This window comes from Heliangelus exortis, chromosome 14, assembly GCF_036169615.1.
Source record: "Heliangelus exortis chromosome 14, bHelExo1.hap1, whole genome shotgun sequence".
In the NCBI taxonomy this organism is placed as follows: domain Eukaryota; kingdom Metazoa; phylum Chordata; class Aves; order Apodiformes; family Trochilidae; genus Heliangelus; species Heliangelus exortis.
Genome location: NC_092435.1, coordinates 11,310,285 through 11,326,372, shown reverse-complemented (window position 1 = coordinate 11,326,372; position 16,088 = coordinate 11,310,285). Strand labels below are relative to the sequence as shown.

The 16,088-nt window shown below is 44.1% G+C and overlaps 2 protein-coding genes across 3 annotated transcripts in view; both read left to right on the top strand.

Moving 5' to 3' along the window:
* The window catches only part of SH3BGRL (SH3 domain binding glutamate rich protein like), a 31,888-nt gene extending 28,672 nt beyond the window's left edge, over nucleotides 1-3,216 (top strand). The window contains exon 4 of the mRNA XM_071757397.1: nucleotides 584-3,216. Within this exon, the coding sequence (XP_071613498.1) occupies nucleotides 584-616 (33 nt within the window). The 3' untranslated portion in view covers nucleotides 617-3,216. The remainder of the gene's footprint in view (nucleotides 1-583) is intronic.
* Nucleotides 3,217-6,312: 3,096 nt separating this feature from the next.
* Nucleotides 6,313-10,357, top strand: LOC139802522 (TLR adapter interacting with SLC15A4 on the lysosome-like). 2 transcript variants are annotated; one of them, XM_071757738.1, is made up of 3 exons: nucleotides 6,313-7,052; nucleotides 8,380-8,481; nucleotides 8,671-10,357. In XM_071757738.1, the coding sequence occupies exon 3, from the start codon at nucleotides 8,738-8,740 to the stop codon at nucleotides 9,644-9,646; it is 909 nt and encodes a 302-aa protein (XP_071613839.1). In that variant the 5' UTR covers nucleotides 6,313-7,052; nucleotides 8,380-8,481; nucleotides 8,671-8,737; the 3' UTR covers nucleotides 9,647-10,357. The 2 variants fall into 2 exon arrangements, with proteins under 2 accessions (XP_071613839.1, XP_071613840.1); XM_071757739.1 differs by lacking the exons at nucleotides 6,313-7,052; nucleotides 8,380-8,481 and adding an exon at nucleotides 8,484-8,534 and having other exon boundaries at nucleotides 8,690-10,357.
* Nucleotides 10,358-16,088: the final 5,731 nt, after the last annotated feature.

Below are 16,088 nucleotides of genomic sequence, written 5' to 3'. Positions count from 1 at the left end.
CCATTGATCATCTTCCGAAGGCTGAAAGATGCAGGCTCTTGGTTTTTAATGTTTCTTCTGAAACACACATATTTTTCATGTTCATTCTGAAACATTCAGCAGCTCCTTCAGCCCAGAAGCTCCACAGGAATGTTCTCATGTAGCCAGAGGCATGGGATCTGTCCCAGTCCTTGTGGTTTGGGACCCTGGGCCTGGCTGGTAGGAGCAGCTCTGTCCCTGCTGCCATCCCCAGGACCCAGTTCACGGACAGGTCCTCTCCTGGAGCATCTCCCAGCTGTGTGTATGGCTAGGGACTTTTTTTTTTCTTTTTTTTTTTGGATGTAGAGATTTCTATTAAATAAGAATTCCTCTTCCTTGGGACCATAGTTTTCAGATAATCTTTTAGCTCAAAATAGTTCTTGTGGCCTAACATGAAGCGAGGGATAGCTCGTATCTTCTTTTGTTTAAAATTTTTATGGTCAAAACTGTCTGTGGGCACAGGGTGGAATATTCCTGCAGGTCCTACTTGGGTGCCTGGCACTGGTATGTGTAAATTGCCACATTTCACCAAGCAGTAACGTGTCATTCTCCCCTGTTTTTCCAGGAAGCTGAAGCACTGGCGAAGCAGCAAGCGTGAATTTCAACTGCCTTAAATGTTCTGTAAAGGGAATTTTCCACAGCTTTTTATACAACAGTCCAATTGTCTCTGCTTCAAGAATTGTAGATGTGATTTCTAACAATCAATTGGTGCTTGCAGCATTCACCCGACGTCAGACAAATTTGAACACAGGATGAAAATGTGAACATAAAGGTAGAGAGCACAGAGTGTTTTATTCCAGAGTTGGCAGCATAGGAAACGGAAGCAATTAGACATGAATGGTTTTCACATAATTTAAACTGTCTTGGCAATTTGTCCATTTTCTGTAAACTTAAGAAACTATTTTAATACTAATACCACAGACTGGGTTATGCATACAGAACCAACTTATTTTAAACAAGCAACAGCATCTAAAACCTTGTCAGATACTGTAGTGCCTGAGCTGCCTCAGAGCTGTGACTGAGTCACACAGTAATTTTTCAGTGTCTTTTCTGGTTCCAGATGAACCCGTAGGTGGGATCGTGTCGTAGAGTCATTGTAGTCACTTCTGAAAGTTACATTTGTTCTTTTTGTAGAATGGATATTTAAGATTTGTGTTGTAACACACTGACTGTACAGATGATAAAAGAAAAAAAAAAAAAAAAAAAAGCCGTGTATTTCTCACTGAAGGGATCCGTGTGGGATCTTTTGACAAAGAAAAAGGGATTTGGGCAGTGGGCAGCCTCTCCCTTGGCAGGTTGGTGATGGCAGGAGCTGTGTGCAGGGTTCAGTGCACACACCAGTTCCCAGGTAATGTTGCAAAGAAGCCAAACTGGCCAGAAATGGCATTTCCTTACCTGTGTAAGGGTGAAAGCCTTTAATGTATTTCTCTACAAAAATACCAGTTCACACTGCTTAGAGCATTAGGCATCCTTTTGCATGTTTGAGTAGTTGTTAGATTCATACACTATTTTTTCAAAAGAGGAAATAAATGTTTGAATAGCAAGAACTGCTGTAATTACACAAGACTTTTTTTTTAAGGTTTAAAACCTTTAACTTTTTCCTTTGTTACTGCCACATCATCAAGCCAGCACAGGAACTGCAGATCCATGAAAGTGTCTCGTATTTGTGAATTTACCACGTGCAACATTAACCTGTTTTTTCTCCCTGTGCTCATGAAATAGTCTGTATTTCTTGGCCATATTCTGCCAAAATACAAATAATTACAAGTGCCCTGGAGCACAAGAAGCAGGTTTTAAAAGTGTGTGGGTAAATTATGCACCACATAATGTACTTACTCCCCCAAAGCATCAAAAGACAGTAGGATAATTAATCTTTGCAGTAGTTAGAGGATCATTTTAACAATAGCTCTGCACACGTTTGATTTTATTTGCTTTCTGGCCCTGTCTGTTTCCTCGATTTGAAGTCTGGAATTAGGAACAGGATAAAACTTAAATTTTCAAAGATATTTAAAGCATGGTAATTAAGTACTGTCCTCACCAGTTTTTCTTTGAGGCTTTTGCCCTGGTCATTACAGCTCAAGATTTTGTCATCGTTGTCTGCAAGAGAAACCACAGCCACCTGCTGAGCTTCTCCAGAGCTTGGGGGGAAACTTCCACAGAGTGAGTAGGATAGAGCATGGGGCCAAGTTGGTTAAAATGACCTTTAATTGATGTTTTAGCTGCTCTGATTTGGGAGCTGGGGAGTCAGTTTGAAGCTCATCCTTACAAAAGCATCAAAAAGGGTAGGGGTAGGTGGATGTTGCCTTCCCTCCAACACTTACACATCTGTGCTTTTGCATTAACAAGTTTTTTTCAGGAATTACTGAACTCGGGTGAAATGTAACATCTTTTGGGGATGGAAGATACGTCAGGTTTGATTTTTGTTGTTCACCATGATTCCCTCTTTCTGAAGTGATTTTTCTTTCTTAATATTGGTGTCATCTTTCCCTGTGTCTAAACCAAGGGTCAAGGTTTTGAGAAAAGCCTATAAAAAGTCTACACTTCCGTGTATACATTGTGGGATTTGACACACAAGCCACTGTACTCGTGCCAATTTGCTGTGTTTCCTGTGTAAGGAAAGGAGGGTGTGAGTTTTCTGAATTAGAGTCGTTATTTTGGTGAAGCTGGAATTGAAAGTTGCTGCCAAATTCTGTCAGTTCAGCGACCTGAAACATTCTGAAATGAGGTCAATCCCCGGTTCAGACGGTCAAGAAAATTGCCACGTTTAAGAAAGCAAAATCACTCCCCTTGTCTGGTCCCCCACCCTTTCCATATGGTAGCTTTCAAACTGTATCAGCATTCCTGAGGGAGCTCTGTTGAGACAGACTGAATTATTTCTTTGTCCGGGGAACAAGACACCAACACAAACTGAAAAATACCCCAAATATCTCTTTGTTGTGGGACTGCGTGGAAAACTTGCATTCATTTTGATGCAGATATCTTGCATGAACTTAGGGGTGCTAGGAATGTGTTGCCTATATGCTATTTTTCTATTTCTGAAACCTGTGTTGGGTTAATGATGGGTGCAAGAACCACGTTTGTTCATTTCTTTACGTTTTGTTTTTTTTTCCTATGTAGAAGGTGAGCGTTGAGGATTTAACCTGTATATTAACCATTCCTGTATCATTCCAATAAAGTTGTTTTAGAAGCTTTCTCACACCATTGACTTGTTTGCATGATTTGTTCACAGTTTGAAGTGGAAAGAAGTGGATTTTCCAGGGGGAAAACACTGCTTTATTTTAAACCTACAGGATCTGGACAAGGAAGGGAGTATAATGGACCCGCTGGTGCATGTCACCCCTCCTGGGCTGGAGCTCTCACCTCCACCAACTAATGAGTTTTAATTACTTAGGATCCACCTACACCAAATCGACTTAGGAGTGTGAGGAGAACACTGAATGTACCTCCTAATTAACCTGCTTTCCCAGCCTTGCCCCATGATGGTTCCAAACGGGAAGCAGGCAGGACAGCTCAGCCTCACCCTGCACCTGCAGAGCTCGCCTGACAGTCTCAGTTGCTTTCTTTTTTTTTTTTAAATGTGTAATTAATTAGCTTTATGCTGCTCACAGCAAGGGAACTGTGTAATTTAATATTCGTGTTGCCAGAGGGCGGTGTAGGATACATTTTTCAACTAAAAGTATTCATTGTTCCCATCTCCATTTGCCTGGGAGATCCAGCAGGGACATTTTTTTAAGCTTCACATGCTGGTTTTGCACCACCTAAAGATCTGGAGAGCTGCAGAAGATGCTTTCCCAGCCCCTAAACTGCAGGAGGATTTCCCTCAACCCCAGATTTCAGTTCCCATCCTCTGCAGTAACTTCATTCTTAACTTAATTCTTCCAAGTGGGGTTTGTGAGGAGGCTGCTTGCTCACCAAGCATCAACCACGGTGAGCAACCAAGGTTGGAGCATCAACCTTTTTCTGTTTTTTTTTTTTTTTGGTTTTGTTTTGAGCTGTCTGTCCCATTGCTGCCTTTTAATGGTGTTTCCTGCTATCTTGCAAACTTGCCCTTCCTTAGTGTCTTAAAAATGGTCCCTCATGTGAGATAAAAAGGTTTCGGATGCTGTTCCTCATTAGAATGAATCCCATTTACTTTCCCTTACTTTCACCGGGCCCTGACTGACGGACACACCGCACACCCGCTCCCGCCGCTCCTTAACGCCCACCCCCCGGTTCCAGCAGCTTCTCCCTTCCCCATCCGCAGTGCGGGAGGGCGGGAGGCAGCCGAGGAGCCGCCGCGGGAGCCGGGGCTCAGCCCGCTCCCCGCTCCCCGGCCCCGCCACATTCATGGCGCCCGCGGCTCCTCAGCGACCGCCGCCTCGCGCCGTTGCCGCGGCAACCAGCAGCCACTCAGCGACAGGCCCGAGCCCGCCCCTCCCTTTCCATTGGCTGAGCTTCTTGTCAGTCAGCCCGAAGGCCCGCCCCCTCCGGTATTTAACCCCCCGCACCCCTCCTCAGAGGTGCGGTGCGGTGCGGTGCGGTGCGGTGCGGTGCGGTGCGGTGCGGTGCGGTGCGGTGCGGTGCGGTGCGGTGCGGTGCGGTGCGGTGCGGTGCGGTGTAAAGGAGGGGAGCGGTTCCGTTTCCATCGGCATCTATCGCAGTCCCACCTTCAGGAACCTCACTCGGAGCACCCTCCTGCCCCCCTTCCCCAGCTTCCTCTCCACAACCTCTTCCTCGGAACGGCCCGGCCGAGCCCTGGCAGCCTCTGCCCCTCTCGGTATTGAGGTGCAGCCCCGGGCTCCTGAGCTCACTCCGATGGTACCGCCCGGCAGCTCCGGTTCGGGGGTCCGCTTGGGTGTCTCCCCTTATCCCCCCCTCCCCTTGAGCCTTCCCCTTATCCCTCCCTTCCCCCCCCCCCCCGTTGCCTCTGCCCGTCCCTCCCCTCCGCCGCTGTGTAGCGGAATTCGGCTGCTTCCAAAAAAACCCAAAAAAACCACCAAAAACCAAAGCCCCAAACTGTGTGAGCTCCTCGGATGGGTGGGTGCCTTCCAGTTGTACCCAAAAACCCTCCTCGAGAGGGTTGGAGGGGGGGTCCTGGGGAGCCGGGAGGTGGCAGTGGGGTTTGGGGCTGGGTGGTACCAAATGGGTCCAAGGAGGAGCCGCTGGCCCAGGAGGCGATGGGGAACTGCGAGAGGTGGTGAAAAGTGCTTTAAGATGATGGCTTAAATGGGAAACGGGAGCCTTGCAACGCTTGTGCTTAAAAAAAACGAAAAACAAACCATCCCCACAGGAGTTATTGCAGGCAGTCCACATCCCACTTCATCTGCACTTAAAACCCCCGGTTTGGGCTGAAATCAGGGGCTTTGTTGGCACGCTGCATGGTGGTTATGTACAGGAGTACACAAGGATGTATTATTATTTTTTTTTCCCATATAGGCATAGTTAAATTTATTTTTCTTTGTGGCAGGCAGTCCTGTTGCTGTTCCTTCTGACTGCAGTCTGTGTTCAGCTTCTGAAATAACTGGGTTTGCCTTGTTCTGGTTTATTTTTTGTAAATATATATATATATAATTTTAATTTTTTTTTTTTCCTAAGAGTTTATTGATCCAAAGTTTCTAATTTCCTTGGATATCAATGCATTTGCCTCCTGAGCATGACTGAAATAAAAGGCGATTTGTTTCTAGTAACTCAAAACTAATCATCAAACTTAATTTCTCCCTCTCTCTGTTGCTCTTGTGTTTCGTTGAAGCAGCCACACATAAACCAGGGCTGCAGCTGGGACTGATTAGGAGCTCGGTGAAGGTTGAAACTACACGGAATTTGAACCCCTCTGTTTCCTCTGAGCTTTGGTCCCTTCCCAGAGCCAGGGGCAGGAGTGCTCTGGTGAAGTCCCACCCACATCCAGCACGTCAGATGATGAAAAACGAAACAGCCTTTAAGTATGAAATTAGTTTTTGTTTAAATTCGGTGGGATTTCATTCTGCCTCCATGAAAGCTGAAATCTTTTGTGGAATAGAGGAGGGAAGAGGAACGAAAAGTCTGTACTGAGCGTGCATGGTCATAGTTATTTCAAGCCTTGCATTAATCAATTTCTAAGGGGTATTATTATTTTACTGCCAAAACTCGTTGAATGATGGGTTGCAATCAATATGTTGCTGTAATGTTATCTGTACACTCTAGTTTTATTTTACATTTGTCTCTCACTCCTATCATTACACTAAGCCACTAAGCAGTGTCTGAGAGCTTTTGTCTAGTACTTGGGGGAGATTCAGCTTCTGAGTTTGTTTTTTAATTAAAAAAAAAAAAAAAAAAAAAAAAAAAAAGCATGGAAATTTAGAATAGAAATAATCAGGAATCTCTTCCACTGGCTCTGTGGATGAGCTGAGATTCAGCCTCGGGGGGAAGGACACCTCTGGGATGAGCCAGAGTTATTCCTGAGCCCGGAGAATGTGTCTGGGCTGGGTGACACAGAGCCTGGCCACAGCTGCTTTCACTGAGCCAGCTTCTCACGTTTGGGCTTTAAAAGCAAACGCTGTTTCATCAGGACCTTGATGAAATGAAGGTGCCAGAGGAAGGTCAGGAGACTTTAAATGCAGCTCTTTGCTTCAAAAGGTGAAGGGGGATAAACTGCATCTGTTAGGCGGGTGGACAAGAGCCCAAAACTGAAGTTCTGCAGCTGGAAGTCTTTGGTGGGATTCGGTTTCTCTTCCGAGCAGCCTGGTGAAGTTGAGGCACACTTGAGAAGCTTTTGTTGTTTGCAGCTGAGGTATTACTGCCCTTAGGGAGCCATCAGCCTTGCCCCCAAGTCAGAAACGTCTCCATTCACTTTTTTTTTTTACATCCTCTTTCACATCAGCTGTCACGTTGTATCCAAAACCCACACGATTTTCCAGGAGGGTCACTTCTGTTTTTAAAGGGAAACAAACAAACAAAAAGAGGAACTAAATCATGTGCACATCAGGTTTTTTTCCACGCTGCCAGCAGTGAAGGAGGAGTATGTAAGGACACATCTCTTACAGCTGCTGTGCTGGGAGAGTTCTGGGCTACTAGGACTGGTAAGTCTGGGCTTTTTTGCCATTTTTTTTCCCCCCTCTGTGTCCTGTTTTACAGAAGAAGATCCAGCAAGATTTAGGCTGCCAAGTGCTCCCTTTCAGAAGTGACACTTGGTTTCTCAAGCCCCTTAAGTGCTTAAGAAAATGTTGTCCTGCTTTGCAGGAATCCCAGTTCCAGTGTTAGCCTCAGCTTCAGGGAGGGAAGGGTGCAATTCAAGCTGAAAAAGGATCCCAAAAAATAATAAAAAAAATCAACCCAAGCTGTCGTGCTATGAAGGTGTGTAAATTTAGGAGGAAAGTAGGAAATTTCTCAAGCAACTGAGTTTGAGGATAGCTTTCAGGAAGGAGCCCTGAGATTAAAAAAGTGACCCAGTGTATTGTGTTTCGTTGCAGGAGGAGGCAACCAGAGTGTGTGGTTTGGTTGCTGAGAGATGGAATGAAATGAGTCGAGTGAGGAGGATCTTTCCTGTTATATATCAAATATCATATTAAATTTGCAGAGGTTTACTTTGTGGGGTGAGCTACCTAGTGACTTGTGTGGTGTTATTACTGATGGAGAGTGGCAGCACTGTGAGAAATATTGAGCCTTGATTGCCTGTGATAAAAGCAGAGGTTTTGGTGTGTTTCCAGCTGCATACCAGGGCGTTCTGTTCTTTGGGAGATTTACTATGCATCCCTCAGGAAATCTGCCCCATCCCTCGCCTCCCAACTGTTCCAAACCATGTGTGGAGGTACCTGAAGTATGCAGAGATTAAATAAGGTTTTGAAGCACAGAGAAATTTTCTTTCCCATTCCTCCATAAGAGGGTGTAGATGCTGTTTTCCTCAGGGAGTTTAGGTCAGACATGGCTTTAAATGGGAAGATTCCCTTTGATTTTTAGCAGTAGATGACTTGGAAAGGAAAGCTAAGGAATCACTGAACTCAGGGGATCATTTTGAGGCATTTTGGCTAACTTGTAATTATTCATGTGCATTCAGTAAAACTGTGGAGCCTCTGGACACCCAATCATACTGCTCACTGCTTCACCACTGGGGAAGACAAATTCACAATTTATGTCTTTTAAAATAATCATTCAGAGGGACTCCAAAAACATTTGTTTATGTGAACTGCATTTTGGATCTGGTCCTGAAGAACTATCAGCATCTTCTGAAGCTCCTTGACACCTCATAAGAGGGCTCAGGTTACTTCAGATTCTACCTCTAAGTCTGAATTTGATCTTTATTTCCTTCCTATGTCACCTCTTATTGTTGCCTTTCAACAGAAAAAAAGCTGATTTGCAGCTGGTGGTAATGATATAGACAATTTACAATAATTTTGTTGCTTTTTACAGTGTGTATGATCTACCTCAATTAACCACAGGGCAAGAGAGAGCCAGGAACAGAAGTGATATTGCAGCTGAAGAACCCAGAACTGGTTGAATTGTTGACAGGCTGTCAACAATTAAATTGTTGTTAAAACAACAATTAAAAGAGGTTAAAATTATAGGTAAGCATGTAGGTTACTGTTTACTGAAAAAAAATTATAGAGAAAAAGAAAAATCTAGAAAAAAAAAAAAGCCTTATGAAAAGTGCAGTATTTATTTTGAATTATTATTCCTCTTTGTCCAAATATGTTTGAGCAGCTCTGCCTTTCACTCACAGGACTAGATGGGGCCCTGGTGATCAGACTCTTACACACATTTTATCATCATGTTGGCAGAAGGCATCTTAACTCAACTCATATATCGAGAAAGCTGTCATCAAGATAAGCCTCCCAAGTCTCAGCCATCCAAAAGGGATCAAGAGGGAATCTGGAGAGAGAAACTTGTTGACAACCCCAAAATTAAAGGATTTGCTGATGGACCTGAGAAGCAGGATGAGTTCTCTGCCAGAAGTAGCAAAATGGAGCCTGGGCAGTGGAGAGGCACAGAGGAGGTACCTGCAGAAGATCAGAAAGTGTCGGTTAAAGGAACCATTTCAACACCTTTGTACATCCCCAAACGAGAGCAAAATCTTCAGCAGATGGATTTGTACAGATCCTGCTCGTGCATCAGCATTTATCAGAACTATCCTGACCTGCACATCGGGGGAGACCGTGTGGGAGATTCAGGTTGTGTTTTGGACCACGTCTGTGATGAGCTTGCTGAGGGTCCTGTTTTACTGTCTGCAGATATCCCTCCAGGTGAATCCCCCCTGTGTGAGCATCCCAAAAAGCCACCTGTAAAGTCCCTGTCTGGAGAGGAAGCTGGAGAAAGGAGCATCGTGCCCTGGGAGGAGCCTCTCTCAAACTCCATGCTCAACAAGTACATGGAAACTAAAGTGGCAGAGCTTTATAAACAGCTTTTTGAAGAAAACTTGGCCAGGTGTGGTTCTGTCACAAACCTCCTTGGGTGCAGTTCGATAAGGAATAACCTGAACCAGATCAGCTTTCAGCTCTCCCAGGAGCAGAACATAGAAGCATCAAAAGCCAGAGAAGTGCTCTTGCACTCTTTAGCTCTGTTCAGTTTGTGTAAAACTGCCACTAACAATAGAAACAGCTCTGAATTCAGTACTCCAGACTTACAGATCTCCAACCCAGCCTGTGTGAGGAGGAGCTGCAGGATGCAGCTGCCATCCTGACTGATCTGCTGAGCTGGGGAGGTGAATCACATTTGGGTACAAATTATTCCCTCCAAGGATTAGGGAAGTGGAAACATTTACACACTACAGACTTTTTCAAATAAATATTTTAAGGCTTAAACCGTGCTTTGTTAGCAGAGGAAGTCAAGTCAGTGTTTTCTTTTTTTCTAATATGGAGTTTGAAGGAATTTCTCTCAAAACTGCTAGTGAGCTCTGGTTTTATAATGTACCTGTCCTCCTCCTAAGACTTAAGCTGTAGGAATAATTGCACTCAAATCCCATCAGATCCCATCTCCTGCAAGAAAAATCCGTCCAGGTGTGTGCTGGTAAAACTGTCCTCTAAGAGACTGATCCACCCCCCAGCCCCTCAGGAAAAAAACCAAATTGTCTTTGCTGGACTTTGGATTGGGCTACATGGTTGAAGCCAAACTTTTGGACATCCAAAGTCAGATTTTGCTCCAGCAAAGCTTGAACACATTGGCTAAGGAATCAGCAGATGGAGATGTTCAGGACTCTGGATTCTTTTGTATATATTCTCATAGACAGTGACTGATCCCTGCATGAAGACTCTGCTCTTGCAGATGTGCTCCTTACTGCACCATGAAAAACCAGGTGAAGGAGTTGATCAAGACTGTCCAAGCATCTAATTTTCTGTGAAAAAATGATTTTAAATAAATTTTAAATAAATCTTTACCTCTTTGATGAAATCCACTCAGCTTTCTGCCAGGATGCTGCTGTTTTATGTTCCATTTGTGTTTCTAGTGAATGGACTTTGCCTTTATTTCCTTGGAAGTGAGGCACCTGCAGCCCCAGCAAGCTGAGGTGGTTACAACATTCCTGAACAGGTAGTACAAGCTTTCTTCCTATTTTTTTTTTTTTTAAATTGAAATGCAGATTTTGAGACAAAAATCTTGTAATTTACAAACCCTTTTTCATTCCTTTTCTGTTACAGCTTCTGCATGTAAAAACTTTTTTAAGTATTGCAACTGGGAACAAATCCCTGTGTCACCCCTGTGAAATGAGAAATGAACCAGACTGTTGCCTGGGCTGCAGAATTTTTCTCCTAGGAAGGGCATCTCTTTCCTGCTGCCATTCCATGTATAGAATGAGTTAAACAGCAGAGCTTCTGGGTGAAACTTGCTGTGAAACAACTCAAATTAAACCAATTTCTGCTTTTTGAGACACAGCTCTTAAGCTCTGGTGTGTAATGTGTGTTTTATAAACCTTTGTCAAGGCTCTAAGAGAATATGAAGCATCTTGTGATCTCTGGGTAATAGCACATCAAATGCAAAGGTATTTATTTGTCTTTGTAAATCAAGGCCCTTGAGGTCTGATCAGTCCTTTGAAGAGATCAAAGTTATTTGGGTTTTGTGGTTGGTTTTTTCTTTTTTTTTTTTTTTTTTTAAATCCAGCATCTTTAGTTGTTGGGCTTTTTAAAAAATCATCTCTGAGCTGGAATTTGTAATGAAAATCTCAGTAGGCTTGCAAGAATACTTCCAAATATTGAGATCTTAATTCACAAGGAATTAATCTTGAAGTTCCTAATTCATTTAGCTTATTAATGAGTTGCATTGACTGTAACCTAAATGGTGGGGTTTAGAGTTAGAAACGTGTCTGCTTTGGCCTTTACCAAGAAGGAAATCTGTAGGAAAAAAAGTGTATTGGACTTAAATAAACTGTACCTATGTAGAGATTGCACCTTCCTGGCCTGGGGCTTATTTTGGAGGAGGAAGAAGATGCTGTAGTTTGGTGACTGGTGGGAGCATTGAACATCTGCTCCTGAGGGAAAAGTGATCTGGGTGGTCAAAAAAACTTTCTCTTCCTAAAAATGATTGTGAAAATATAGAGACATCTACCCAAGTAACTAAGACCTAAAGTCAGGATGTCATGCCCCAGCCTGTTAACTGGGGTGGGGTATAGAAGGTGACTGAATCTACTGGGCTGTGTAATGGGGATTTTTACATACCAGGTCAAGGTTTCCCATTTTTCTGATATTTAATGAATAGTCAAATGATGATATCTAGTGGCTGTTTCCTTTAGTACATTTTGCTTAGGGTTTTCAGAGGTTTACAACCATTTTGCAAATAAATCTCAAGGTCTGCCTGTCTTTGAAGGGAGGATTGTTTCCCACAAGATTTTTTCCTCAGGTGAGCAGAGGAACAGTTTCTACCAATTGATGTTCTTACTTTCTGCAGGTTAAAGCCTACAAAGATGGTAAACCAGTTTCCTTGCCACTAGTTTAGACATGAAATTGGAATGATGATGTTTTCCTCCTCTTCTACATGCAGGTTTCCAAAATGTAGCTGTTTGGTTTCAATTAAGCTAATTTTTTTCCCCAGTAGAATCTCACCACTTAATTCCTTCCTGCATCTCCTTGGAGTTAATTTATTTGTGATAACCCCATCAATCTTTTGGGAATATAAATCAGTGCCTGGCTGCTAACAAACTCTGCCACCACCACATTCTGGCAACCTGGGGGGTTTTATGTGGAAATAAAAGGGTTTAGTATTGACCTCTGAATCCTGAGTGGTCAAAGCCTTTCCTCCTTCCATCCTGTCCCGGGCAGGGATTGCAGATCCATTCCCCCTTCACCTTCAGTGGAGCAAACCAGGGGGAATTTGTGCCTCATTCAGCAGCAGAACTGCCCTGAGCTCAGCTCATGTCACTTGCACAAAACCTGCTGGAGGTTTTTTTTGTGGACTTCATCTGGGGCTGTCTTTCAGAGAGAAACAAACCACAGCACTACTATTAACATCTCATTAAATTGCCATTTCTTGGGAACAGCCTGGCACCTTGCCACTGCTCCTGGAATTTTGTTTGCTGATGTTTTGCTCAAGTGCTGCAAGACAGGGGAGCAGGGAGCTGAGGAGCTTCACCTGATGGATGATGGTAACTGCAGGAGAGCTCTGGCTTTCAAACCCCTTGCAGAAGCCCCAAGACTCCCAGGGAATTTCCATCTCTCACCCACACTGCTTCTCTTGGAGGGTAAGTGGAAACGGCCCCTTCCCTAAACGTGGCTGCAGCTCTGTAAAACTAAACCGTGCAGCTCTGAGCCTGGGACACTGCTCAGCCCCTCAGCACTGCTGCCCAGCCTGGCCTCAGGTGTGGATTTTGGTGGCAGCCCTGCAGCTGAGCCAAGCCCAGAGAGTGCTGAAAGCTCTCATTTCCCTCTGCTCTCTCCATGCCACTGGAAAGCCCTAGCTTTGTGGGGGTTTTGTTCTTTGAAGCTGAAGTTCTCCCATGAAGACTCATGGGCTGCCTCTAATCCCTGCATCCTGCTTTTCCATTTGGCTTCTCTGCAGACTCCCAGGTCCTGCTGGAGGAAGCCCCGTGGAGAAATCCCAGATCCTAAGGCATTGGGTCTGCTTGGAGTCCTCTGGGACAGAACTGCACCCACAGAACGTTGTGTAACTTGTATTTTGGAGCCCTTAATGCTCCTCCAAGTATTTCCCCATTTGTGCAATAATATAATTTCTTAATGTGCCATGGTGATGGGTGTTTGTTTCCTTATTCCCCGACTACAGAGGCTGCACACTTCTGCTTTCCACTGCCAACTCTGTAGGGACACAGTGGTCATTATTCACTTGTTCTGTCCCTTGCTTAGCCCTATAAAGTTGATGATTGGATAATTCAGTAATTACTAATCTGAGATGTAACCAGGTTAACAGCAAAGAGTGAGAGAAAACCCAGATTCAAGCCTGCTTCTTCTCTTTTTGTGTACATGAATTGTATTACTCCTTTATTCCAAAGGAATAGCATTTTGAAACTTAGTGAAACAGGGAACATAACTGCAAATTAATTTAAAAAAAGAAATTGACCTAAAGTTTTGAATTAAGAGATTCCATTTGTTCTTATTCTTCTTTCCTGCCAGTTGAACGACAAAAAACCTTTCCTGGAACAGAAAATGAAAACCTGAATAATCAGAGTGCAAAACTTAGGCAAGTTAAATGGCAGAATGTTATGCAGAGGGGTTTGCAGGGTGGTGTTTGAATGCTTGGGAAGGAAGCTGGCAGAGTTCTGACTCCTTGTGCTGCCCTCAAGCCCAGCTGTGGCACAAAATGTCCAGGTCACTGATCACAGGCAGTGCCATTGCATCCCAATGGCTTTTGGGTGGTTTTACTGAATATTTTTATTTAACAAACGCAACCTAGGATGGAGCCACTTCTTGTGTTGGTTCCACAGAAAGAAACCAAAGGCTGCAAGCAGCAGCTGAGGGACTCCAGAGGAGATAAACTTCTCCTACCAGTGCATCCCCAGCCCCCCTGGGCTACCTTGGAGTGTGGGGGTGTCCAGGGCATCAGGAAGCCAAGAAACAGGGACTGGTCTCCAGCCTGAGTTAAGTCCCCCAATGAAAGCACCCACATCATCAGTAAGCACACAGCCTTCAGTAAGAAGGTGGAACGTGCTCTCCCCTCTGTCTGAGGTGCAGAAATATTGTGCTTCTGTCTGCTGGCTCTGCTACAACTTTCTCATGGAATCTTCACAGCCCTGAGCTGGATGCAGGGATCACTGCACTTTGCCTCCTGCAATCACTGCTGCTGATTCCCAGGGTGCATTTTCCTGGTTCTTGCTTTATTTTGGGTTTACAGAGCTGTGGTGACCCTGTGACCACCCTGATATTCAGTGTTTGGTTTGTCCAGGCTTGTGTGTTTCCCCAGTGGGTGGCTGGCAGTTTGAGCAGGGCACAGGAAGAGTTGAGTAAAGGCAGAAAGTGCTGAATTAGAGGAATTTCTTCATTCTTCCCCAGGCTGATGTGCCAAGAGCAGCACTGGAGAGGAACCAGCTGAGATCCCTCACCCTTCCCAAGAAGGATCCTTGGAAGTCCTATTGGTTTGGGCTCCCAGTTGGGAAGAGACTTCCATGTCATGGTTGACTCCTCTGGCTGGACTCAGCCTCTGGGTGTCTTAATCTGGCACATTGTGAAGAAGTGAGACCTGGAGACTTTTTGCACAGATTTAAGGACCTTAATAATCTAAAAAGAATTAGTATTAAAAATATTATTTAATGGAAGAAACCTCATAGCCCCACTCGAACGTAGCCTGGTTTGCAATTGCCTGTGTTTTGGATGTGTTTCAGGGAATTAAAAATTTGGAGTTTGACTAAGAAAGTAGTTTTTAGATGACCAAAAAAGGAGAAGTGAGTTGTTTTATTAATGCCAAGGTACAGGCTTCTTAGGTTAGAAAAATGAAGAAAAATATTAAAGGCCATTTATTTTATAAGTCATCTGGGCAACTGCTCAAAGTGCTCAGGGTGTTATTGACAAAAGCAGAAAATCCAAACAGAAATTGGTGCCAAATGATGGAAATGGCACCCAGCCTGGGACTGTCCTGTAGGAATTGTTTAAGACTGTTAGTTGGGCTTTTATTAAATGTAAAATTATCAGTCTGCAAATCTGCTGCCTGGCCAGGGCTGTGCCCAGGCTGCTATTTGCAGTTTGGACATTATGGAATCTGCAGGAGAGTAGGGAAAGAGAGGAGGTGGAAAGCAAGGAGAATATGGATCTCTTGGATTTTTCTAATACTGATCTGGGAGGGACTGTTTGTCCAGGTCTCCATTTAGGCAAGATAAAGCCATCAGGGATAAATCTGTGCTTTTGAAGTTGAGGAAATGTTAAGCAATGAGCCACAACATTTGCATCTTGTGTTGTATACATCTTCTGTGGCTTCCTGGTGAGGAGAGAGTGTGGCCAAGGAGAATGTCTTCTTCTTTTGATTTATTCTTTACTCATTTCTTATTAATACTGAATTCTCTCCATGTAATTTTGTTCAAACTGTCCTTCAAACCAGATTTTTGGATGAAGTTCCCTGATGTTAAATTAAAAATGCAGCCTTTCCAGGGCTCTGTGGGCTGCCTGGGAGTTAAGCAGCCCAGCAAATCACCCAGCAACACAAAGTTTATTTCTCAATATATTCATGACCTGGGATACATGGAGAAAGAAACCCCATGCTGTGGCTTTCAATTTTAAGGGGTTTTCCATTCCTGCTGTCCAGAAGAAATGTGAGGGGAATCCTTCCCAGCAAGGGAAGTGTGAGAAGGGGCTTGGTCTTAATTTCAGTTCCAATTAAATCTTGCCAAACTGCTCCTTTTCTTTAACTGTTTTCTGTGTTTGCTTGCAGACTCCCTGGAGCTGGGAAGAGATGCAGGGAAAAGATGAGTATTTTCTGTGCAGTCCTCCCTAGGGTATTAAGTTGGATTAGTGAAGTGCAAGCAAGGAGGGGGAAAAGCTGGGAAAACAGGAGCAGAATCCATTCTGCTGGGAATGAGCTCAGATGAGGCTCTGGATCTGAATTTGTGCTTGGTGTGAGGGGTGGGGAGGGAACCAAACTCCCATCCAGGCTCAGCTTTTCTTAATTTACCTGTGAAGAAGGATGATTTTAATGAAATCTGTTGGCTTCCTTGTGCAAAAAAGTGAAAAAGTGGCATTAGGGTATACTTAAAGGTG

Excerpts from the sequence above, each read along its gene's own strand:
- LOC139802522 (XM_071757738.1), top strand. The coding sequence starts at position 8,738 with ATGTTGGCAGAAGGCATCTTAACTCAACTCATATATCGAGAAAGCTGT.